The sequence below is a fragment of the Thalassophryne amazonica genome, chromosome 12, assembly GCF_902500255.1.
Source record: "Thalassophryne amazonica chromosome 12, fThaAma1.1, whole genome shotgun sequence".
Lineage (NCBI taxonomy): Eukaryota > Metazoa > Chordata > Actinopteri > Batrachoidiformes > Batrachoididae > Thalassophryne > Thalassophryne amazonica.
In genome coordinates, this window is record NC_047114.1 from 102,016,895 (window position 1) to 102,026,894 (window position 10,000).

The window sequence follows — 10,000 nt, forward strand, 5'->3', positions numbered from 1 at the left end:
TCACACAGATGTTCATCATTTTGGTTTTATTTAGAATTTACAACCCCAATTCCAAAGAAAGTTGGGATGTTGTGTGAAATGTAAATAAAAACAGAACACAATGATTTTCAAATCCTCTTCAACCTATATTCAGTTGAATACACCACAAAGACAAGATATTTAATGTTCAAACTGATAAACTTTTTGTTTTGTGCAAATATTTGCTCATTTTGAAATGGATTCCTGCAACACGTTTCTAAAAAGTTGGGACAGTGGTATGTTTCCCACTGTTACATCACCTTTCCTTCTAACAACACTCTAACACATTTGGGAACCAAGGACACTAACTGTGAGTGTCATGATTGGGTATAAAAGGAGCATCCCCAAAAGTCTCAGCCATTCCAAGCAAAGATGAGGTGAGGATCACCCTTGTGAACAACTGCTTGAAAAATAGTCCAAGTTTAAGAACATATTTCAACGTTCAATTGCAAGGAATTTAGGGATTCCATCATCTACAGTCCATAATATAATCAGAAGATTCAGAGAAATTGGAGAACTTTGTACATGTAAGCAGCAAGGCTGAAAACCACCACTGAATGCCCGTGCCTTTGATCCCTCAGGTGGCACTACTTAAAAACCGACATCATTGTGTAAAGGATCTAACCGCGTGGGCTCAGAAACACGTCAGAAAACCATTGTCAGTTAACACAGTTCGTCGCTACATCTACAAGTGCAAGTTAAACTCTACCATGCAAAGCGAAAGCCAAACATCAACAACATCCAGAAACGCTGCCGCCTTCTCTGGACCAGAGCTCATTTGAAATGGACAGACACAAAGTGGAAAGTGTGCTGTGGTCTGATGAGATCCACATTCAAATTGTTTATGGAAATCATGGACGTCGTGTCCTCAGGACAAAAGAAAAAAGACCATCCAGACTGTTAGCAGCGCAAAGTTCAAAGCCAGCATCTGTGATGGTATGGGGGTGTGTTAGTGCCCATGGCATGGACAACTTACACATCGTGATGGCATCATCAATGCTGAAGGTACATCCAGGTTTTGGAGCAACACATGCTGCCATCCAAGCAACGTCTTTTCAGGGACGTCCCTGCTTATTTCAGCGAGACAATGCCAAACACATTCTGCACGTGTTACAAAGCGTGGCTTCATAGTAAAAGAGTGCGGGTACTAGACTGACCTGCCTGCAGTCCAGACCTGTCGCCCATTGAAAATGTGTGGCGCATTATGAAGCGCAAAATATGACACGAGACCCCGGACTGTTGAACAACTGAAGTCGTACATCACAGAACGGGAAAGAATTCCACCTACAAGCTTCAACAATTAGTGTCCTCAGTTCCCAAACGCTTATGAGTGGTTGTTAGAAGGAAAGGTGATGTAACAGTGGGAAACATATCACTGTCCCACTTTTTAGAAACGTTGCAGGCATCCATTTCAAAATGAACAAATATTTACACATAATAAAGTTTATCAGTCTGAACATTAAATATCTTGTCTTTGTGGTGTATTCAATTGAATATAGGTTGAAGAGGATTTGAAAATCATTGGATTCCATTTTTTTTTTTTTTTTTTTACATTTCCCACAACATCCCAACTTCATTGGAACTGGGTTGTATTCAAATATCAGGTCTCAACGTTCTTCAGAAGAAATTTGTCCTTTAAAGCCACAACCACAGTCGGAGTCTGACAGCTGCTAACTCCTCCTGTGATGTTGTGTCCTCTTTGTGATGAATGTGTGAACACTGAAGAGCGTGTTTTGTGGAAGACGTGTTACGGTTAACACCACAGAGAAGACATTGGACCTCCAAGGTGCAAAAAGTCGACACAGGAAGTGAGGTGCAAAAAGTCAGGAGTTTAATAATCCAGAACTCAAAAGTAGCCATGATAACAAATCATGACTCAGAGGCCAATATCAAAATAATCCCATTACCAGGATCTTGATGAGAACAGCAGATGGATAATGAAAAACAACTGTTCAAAACCACAGCGAATGTCACTTAAACAGCAGGAGACACAGGAATCAGAACTAACCGAGCGGCAACTGGCACAAACAAAAAGTAACTTAATATAAGTTACTAAATAAAACCACACACAAAGTCACGCTTTTAAAAAATAGATGATTTAGCGCCCACTGCTGGAATGGTGTTGAGTCTCAATGTACTTAGGAATGTCTATTGTTCAGTGTTGTTAGTTAATATCTGTAGCTTGTCCAAAAATATCACGTTCTATTTTGGTGCCGTAAAGCACACCAATGGCAATGTCAGCTCTCCCCAGTTTGTCCATGATCAAAGTTACATGTGCAGCTTTTTGTCTTTTCTGGTGCTTTTAATTTGACACGCCAACAAACAGAGACGGTGGCGGAACAACTCAATTAAAATATATTTTCCTTTTGTTTTAATAGTAGCATAATAACAGACCAAAACCAAACCAACCTTTTTTTAAATTATTACCTCATTTCAGTGTATTTTGTGCCTGATGGATGAAAGCAGATGAATGGATTATTTCATGTGATAAATTGTGTTATTTCTTGTGTTTATATCCAGTGGATCTGATGAGGACAAAACCTGCTTGTGAAAAAATCTAACCTGAAAACAATTTTTTCTCAGCTGACTACAAAAAATGATATTGGAATTATTTGATTGTTTTCTGTTTTTTTCTGTTTTCATGTATTTTTATTATTTATTTTAACATGAATTATTATTAACTAGTGGTCGTGTGAGGTTTTTATTGTCATCAAGTGACCCCCAGGGACCTCAACAGAGCTGACCTGGATTCACTTCAGCGGCTTCCTCCAGATGTTTGACAAAAGCTCCATTTGTCAAGGTGCAGGCATCAGATTCTGACTGACAGGCCTGGTTCTTCTCCTTGTTGTCATAGCAACTTTAGTCCTACCTGAACGTGTGTGACAACCTGAGCCTGTGGGGCCACCCGGGCCAGAGCCGGCGCCTGATTGTGGCCGCTGACACCTGAAGCAGGCTTGTGCTGAATGTTTGATGAAGCCTGTCAGAGATCTTCAGTGGTGGAGGATCGAGCTCAGAACGGCACCTCCGGCACGAAGGAAGACCTTAGGCTTCAGTTCGCAGTGAGTCCCACCTGCTCCCTTCATCTTCAGATATCTTCCATGTGTGATTGATCACCTTGATCTCAGGATGTTCTGTATCATTATTGTGCACATTCCATTAAAATTTAACTCTTTACTTCCCACGAAATGTGCCAACGCTGAGGACTAACTGCACGATACCTGTACCTGTGTCTGTGTGTCTGCTCTGTCATCAACATTATCACTGACTCAGTATTACAGTCTGTTTTTTGCTGGCTCAGGGTTAGCCCTCACTCGCGGGCTGGGTCAGGGTTAGACCTCGCTCGCGGGCTGGCTCAGGGTTACCCTCACTCGCGGGCTGGCTCAGGGTTAGACCTCGCTCGCGGGCTGGGTCAGGGTTAGCCCTCACTCGCGCTGGGTCAGGGTAGCCCTCACTCACGGTGGCTCAGGGTTAGACCTCGCGCGGGCTGGCTCAGGGTTAGACCTCGCTCGCGGGCTGGCTCAGGGTTAGACCTCGCTCACAGGCTGGGTCAGGGTTGACCTCGCTCATGGCTGGCTCAGGGTTAGACCTCGCTCGCGGCTGGCTCAGGTTAGACCTACGCTCGCAGGGCTTGGGTCAGGGTTAGACCTCACTCGCGGGCTGGCTCAGGGTTAGACCTCGCTCGTGGGCTGGCTCAGGGTTAGACCTCACTCGTGGACTGGGTCAGGGTTATACCCTCGCTCGTGGACTGGCTCAGGGTTAGACCTCGCTCGCTGACTGGCTCAGGGTTAGACCTCGCTCACCGGGCTGGCTCAGGGTTAGACCTCGCTCACGGGCTGGCTCAGGGTTAGACCTTGCTCATGAGCTGGGTCAGGGTTAGACCTTGCTCACTTTGATGTGTTTAATGTTGTGGTTTGTCACTGTGTAAATTAAAGTTGTGTAAGGTCAGAATGAATAAACAGACTTAAAAACCAGACGCTGTATTTAAAAAATGCCCACACTGAACATGAGAGTCACCATTTTCAGTTCTGGGAGCTTGACAACAGACGTCTCAGATTTTGAGATCAAGGTCCCCAACTTAGCGGTATCGTTGCTCTATGCAGTGACTGCCCATGTTGTATATCTGAACAGTATGTCTCAAAGTAAAACTGTGTTTTGTCTGTGTAGTGTGGTAAGCAAAAGAACAGTATGCGTCATGGAGGAGATATGAAGTTAGACCAAGAACACGGCCGTGAGACACACAGTGGCACAAAAAAACTACCAATTTTGGGATTTTCAGATGAAATAAATCTCTGCACATTTCTGATTTTAAGGTTTCAGACTTTCTGTGGGACCTTCTGTGGGACCTTCTGTGGGCCAGTCTCTGACAGTCATTGTGATGGAGCTGACTGACCTTTGGTCCATTTGCAGCAGGTTATGTTGGAGGATGTCTGAAGGGAGGCAGCGAACCTTATCAACCTCTGGAGAGTCTTTGTATCAGTTCTGGGTGTAGAGAAAAGCTGCAGTCATGATGACATCAAGAAATCCTACAGGTGAAACATCACCCCAACACACACACACACACACACACACACACACACACACACACACACACACACTCTCTCGCTGGTGATATTTGATAAAAAAGTCTAAAGAATGTTACAGTATGTGAAAATCAGCACAGGGTTCAGTCAGACCTCAGGGACCACTCGACACACAGAACAGGACTGAGTCCTGTCATTCTTGAAGCCCTTTGCTGGAACAGAGAGCAGTGGAACACTGAAGTCCTCTCTTCCAGTCCGGTGGAGAGAGGAAGACCAACAAAACAACATGTCCACCTACCTGAAGATGCCTGGAGCTTTCCTCACCAACACTGTCACCACCTTTACAGTCTGACTGACATTTGGTGGTTCACAGCTGGCTGCAGATCAGCCACCAGAACATCCCAGACCAGCCGAACATCCCAGACCAGCCGAACATCCCAGACCAGCCGAACATCCCGGATCAGCCGAACATCCCGGACCAGCCGAACATCCCAGACCAGCCGAACATCCCAGACCAGCCGAACATCCCGGACCAGCCGAACATCCCAGACCAGCCGAACATCCCGGATCAGCCGAACATCCCAGACCAGCCGAACATCCCGGATCAGCCGAACATCCCAGACCAGCCGAACATCCCGGATCAGCCGAACATCCCGGATGAGCCGAACATCCCGGACCAGCCGAACATCCCGGATCAGCCGAACATCCCGGATCAGCCGAACATCCCGGATCAGCCGAACATCCCAGACCAGCCGAACATCCCAGATCAGCCGAACATCCGGATCAGCCAAACATCCCAGACCAGCCGAACATCCCAGACCAGCCGAACATCCCAGATCAGCCGAACATCCCGGATCAGCCGAACATCCCAGACCAGCCGAACATCCCAGATCAGCCATTCATCCTGGATAGGCCAAACACATGCGCTCACAGTAGCCAGCTAACAGGATAGTACAGCAGAGTCATCTGTCAGGGCGGAGCCATCCCTCATCATGACTGCAGGGGGACGTGGTGCAGGTTTGGAGAGACACCGTGCTTTGATTCTATCAACAAATGCCTCTTTTTCTCAACTTATTTATTTTTAAGGAAAATGTTTAATTGGGCAAAATAGAAGTTTATAGTTTCTGAATAACTTCATCCAAGTGGGTGGGGTCTCAGGAGCTCCTGAGAGATGAGTCGTGTGTGAGTTTTGTTTTGAGAGTTTCTGTCCATGTTCCTCTACAGCCTGGAAAAAACTTCATAATGTGGTATTAACATGAAGAACAGCTCCTGACCTGCACAAGCAGACACGGTCAGCTGTCACCAAGAGAGTCACGTCATGACTTACACGACTGTCATCAAGTCATACTGGGAGCACCACATACACCACACCTTCAGTTCTGGATGGCAACCAAACAGGCAAATAACTGGTCCACCCCCACAACTCCAAAGTAACCATCTATCTGTTGCAAATCAGTGAAATGTGGGTGTGTCCTTGTCCTTCTCCAGTCTCAGTGTCAGTGAACCTCCTCATCTGAGTCTCACTACGTAACTGTTCAGTGGACACAGAGTCATTCCAGCGGGACCCAAAGATCCTCCAATCTGTCCAACAGGTCAACATAACAAAGGAAGACTCAGACTTCAAATCTGACAACAAACAACAAATGAGAAGTCAGTATTACACTGACCAGGCTCATCCAAAGGTCTTTTTGCTCCTTTACTTTCAGTTTTTATGACTGATTGATTTGCACTTCCCAGCCACCGTACCACAGAGCAAACATTTCAAATTCAGTGGCTGAGAGGATTTTTTAATTTAAGCAGGTTAGTCCCATTGAAATCTAGATCTCTTTTGCCAGGGAGACCTGAGCAATTATAAAGTTTCCAGTTCACATGACCTCTGGTTTAGACACTACGTTTCTGATCTTTGCAGTGTTTTTCAGAAGGTAAAAAGCTGTTGATGTTGTTGCTTTAATGTGGCTGTTCAGGTTCAGGTTCCATGATTACTCCGAGATTTCTGACCTGCTTTTTTAGGTTTTAGAGACTCAAAGTGACTGAGAACAAAAAACAAAAAGACCCAAAACAAGAAACATGTCAAAAACAAGCACACATTTTATGTTTCTACAACACTGACATGATCAGTGATTACGTGTTATTATTTTACCGATCAGAAATTCGATGCAGACTGTGCACGCTCCTGACACCGGGGGCACACATTATTTCAGGGGAACTGAATTTCGTACAACACCGGCCTGCACCTGTTCAAAGACACTGCAAAGACTGGACACGTTTCCACTTTCACTTCTGTCCCATCACATTTTAAAAGTTTCTGCAGACTGATCGCACCTCAATCATGGACAGTGGTTTCAAAAGTACACACATTTGTTACTTAAGTAGAAGTATAGATACTGCAGTTTAAAAACACTCTGGTAAAAGTTGAAGTATCAACTTGACCTCTTTACTCAAGTAAAAGTGAAAACGTATGTGCTCCAAAACCTACTTAAAGTATAAAAGTATAAAGTAACCTTTAAAAAAAAAAAGAGTAGATGCCACTATATGAATTGAAAGCTTAATTTAAAAACTGATTCGTTCTACATGTGGCCCAAGACCCAAAATTACCCCCCAACACCACCTGCACGAAAATGTTTCAATTCTAGAAGCTCTGAAATGCAATCTGGGACTATTCCAGACAATAACTGCAGTGAGTGCAGCATCCATTTAGTGAGAAAAAAAAAATAACAACTTTCCTTATTTAAATTCATTCCAGTATATTCTGCTCTTACTAGATGCAGCAGTTTTCTAGTTTGTCAGATTGTTCTGTTGGAAATCACTGAAGAAATTAACACATTGAAAAATATGGTTTGACCAAACAAACTGTTATTAAATAAGACGGGGATGAAGTGGAGAGTAAGAGTCACTAAGTGTTCACAGGAAACACTTATTTATGTTCATTGTTAGTTGCTTTTATATTTTCTGTTGTGTTTCTATTCAAGTTCTTTTTGCCTCTTTCTCTAGAATTGTATATAATAATCATTAGATTATTAATATATAAACAAAAATAAATTTAAGAAATATTACAATTTGAAAACAAATGCTCCCGAACGTGATGAGAGCTGCTTAATGCTAACTTTTAACATTGAAAATGCCATAGACATGCTAACGCGTTAGCATCGCTCCCGTTTTTAAGTTATAAAATACATCTATCAACTGTTTCAGAAGACCATAACAGGTCGGTTTAACATAGAAAAGGTAAATAATACTCACATAAGTATGCTCTTTAGGGTTTTAGCGGGGGAAAATTAAGCGAAAGAAAGAAAGAATAAACGAAGCAATCGACCGAAGCATTGCTTCAATCTGCAAACCACTGCTTTGATTGGTTCACGGTTCAAAGCAAAGCCGCGCTGCAGAAAAGTTGATTACAGGCGCACAAGATGTGAAATATATATATATAAACATTAAACTGAAGCCAAGAGTAATGCGACTGTTTGAGTAGAAGAGTAGAAGTCAGAAGTAGGCAGAAAAATAAGTAAAGGAGTAAAGTATAGATACCTAAAAAGTGTACTTAAGTACAGTAACGAAGTATTTGTACTTCGTTACTTGACACCTCTGATCATGGATCAAATACGTTTAAGAGTAAACTCTGCAAATCTGAACAACACACAGTTGGAAAAGACGCTCAAATGAGTCGCAAATTATGGAGAAAATAGCACAGTTTGGAGGTTGATAATTGTATAAGCAAGTGGAGCTCATTGAGAGACAAATTAACGGTTCCGGTGGCAGATTGCAGCAAAACACGACAGACGACTTTAGAAGGGTCACGCGCACGTTGTCGTCATGACACGGACACGAGTCGAACGAAGAGTGACTCACTATATTTAATTCCAAAACAACTGCTGCTTGTTGCCTGCAGATGTTAGATGATGTGATGTTTCACACAGATCGATGCCTGGGTGTGATGAACCAGAGAGAACCGCTTTAGAATCACAGCCCCTCTACCTGTACTTCTGATTTTTGCCACCAGGCGTCACCATCATATAACAGAAACTGTCATTCCGGTCTTTACCACCAGGTGACTTTTCGTTTAAATGTTCCCAAAATTTGTGAATTTGACCCAATTATCAGTGGTAAATATTACTGGAACCACTCCAGCAAACATAGGCTTATAGGCACAGCCAATCCACATGATTTGAACCAAGTTTCAAGTCAATCAGATAAAAATTACTCCAAATTTAGGTGACCAAACTAACAAACAAATAAAAAGTCAGTGGAACACCAAGCACAGTCTTGTCGAAACATCTTTTTGCTGTTTTACTTCCAGTTTTCACAACGGATTGATTTGCACTTCCCAGCCACCGTACCACGGAGCAAACATTTCAAATTCAGTGGCTGAGAGAAAAGAAGGGAAAGTCAGTGGTAGACTTGGAAGTCTTATCGAAAGGTGTGTTGGTGTTCACTCACTCTAAAAAGTCATTCAGTGTCTTTTTATATATGTGACAGTAAGAAACAGCTGCAGCGCCTCAACAACATCGCTGAAACACATTCTGATTGAGTTGGATATACAAATGAAATGCCTAAAAGTTTATCAGTTAATTTTACTTCAATTGTTTAAGTTTTTCATTGAAATCAATTAGCATTTGGTTAACAAATTATATTTTTGTAATATCCTTAATTTGTTTGGTAAATTTCATTCAGAATATTTGGAAAGGACTAGTTATACTGATCATTTTTACTTTGATTTACCAACATCATCAAGTATATTTAATGATTTAACAGCTCCTTAATTTACTCAATATTTATAAGTGCAAAAATGTTTCACCAGACAAAATTAAGTAGAGCACAGTTAAGGTTTTTAGAGTGGATTGATTTGCATATGGGACCATTATTGTAAAACAATCTATGTGTGTAAACAGATCCACAATTGTGCGTGTGTCTGTGTGCCACTCGATTGGCTGTGATTGTACACATGACTTTTTTTGCTACACTCCTGCCGCATTAGAGCTGTAAATGCGTGGACCAATCACAGACGGGGACTCACACAGTTAATCTGCATGCAAATTAACTGTGTGAGTCCCCGTCTGTGATTGGTTGATGGTCTCAGGGGCAGAAACAAAGCTGTGTGTTGTCATTGGACCTTTTCTGCATAACGACACACTGAAAAACTGTCTCATCTTTTCCAGCCTCGACACTTCTCTTATGCACACAGAAGCGCGTATTTGACACATGTCCTGTGCATCTAAACACTGCTAAGTAGCAGTCTGCCTCTCAGTAGGAGGGGTCTGGTTAGGTTAAAAAACTCCAGCTTTTGTTGGCTTCTGGTTTATTCTTCTCTACAAGAGTCAAGACAGAAGTCAGACCACCAGAGCAAGAATTTTAGCTGAGGAAGCTTCTGTAATTTGAAGCGAAACGTCCTCATGTCAAGCAACCCAGTCCAGCAACCCAGTCCAGTCAAAGATTCAAGCTTCTCTACTATGGAAACCACCTGGACA

The 10,000-nt window shown here is 42.8% G+C and overlaps 2 protein-coding genes across 2 annotated transcripts in view; both read left to right on the forward strand.

The window, feature by feature from the left end:
* LOC117521353 (dnaJ homolog subfamily C member 5-like) overlaps window positions 1-2,547 on the forward strand; it is a 12,645-nt gene extending 10,098 nt beyond the window's left edge. Inside the window, exon 4 of the mRNA XM_034182644.1 lies at window positions 2,539-2,547. Within this exon, the coding sequence (XP_034038535.1) occupies window positions 2,539-2,547 (9 nt within the window). The remainder of the gene's footprint in view (window positions 1-2,538) is intronic.
* Window positions 2,548-4,441: 1,894 nt separating this feature from the next.
* LOC117521753 (dnaJ homolog subfamily C member 5-like) overlaps window positions 4,442-10,000 on the forward strand; it is a 17,373-nt gene continuing 11,814 nt past the window's right edge. The window contains 2 exon segments of the mRNA XM_034183097.1: window positions 4,442-4,493; window positions 4,496-4,547. Of these exon segments, the coding sequence (XP_034038988.1) occupies window positions 4,442-4,493; window positions 4,496-4,547 (104 nt within the window).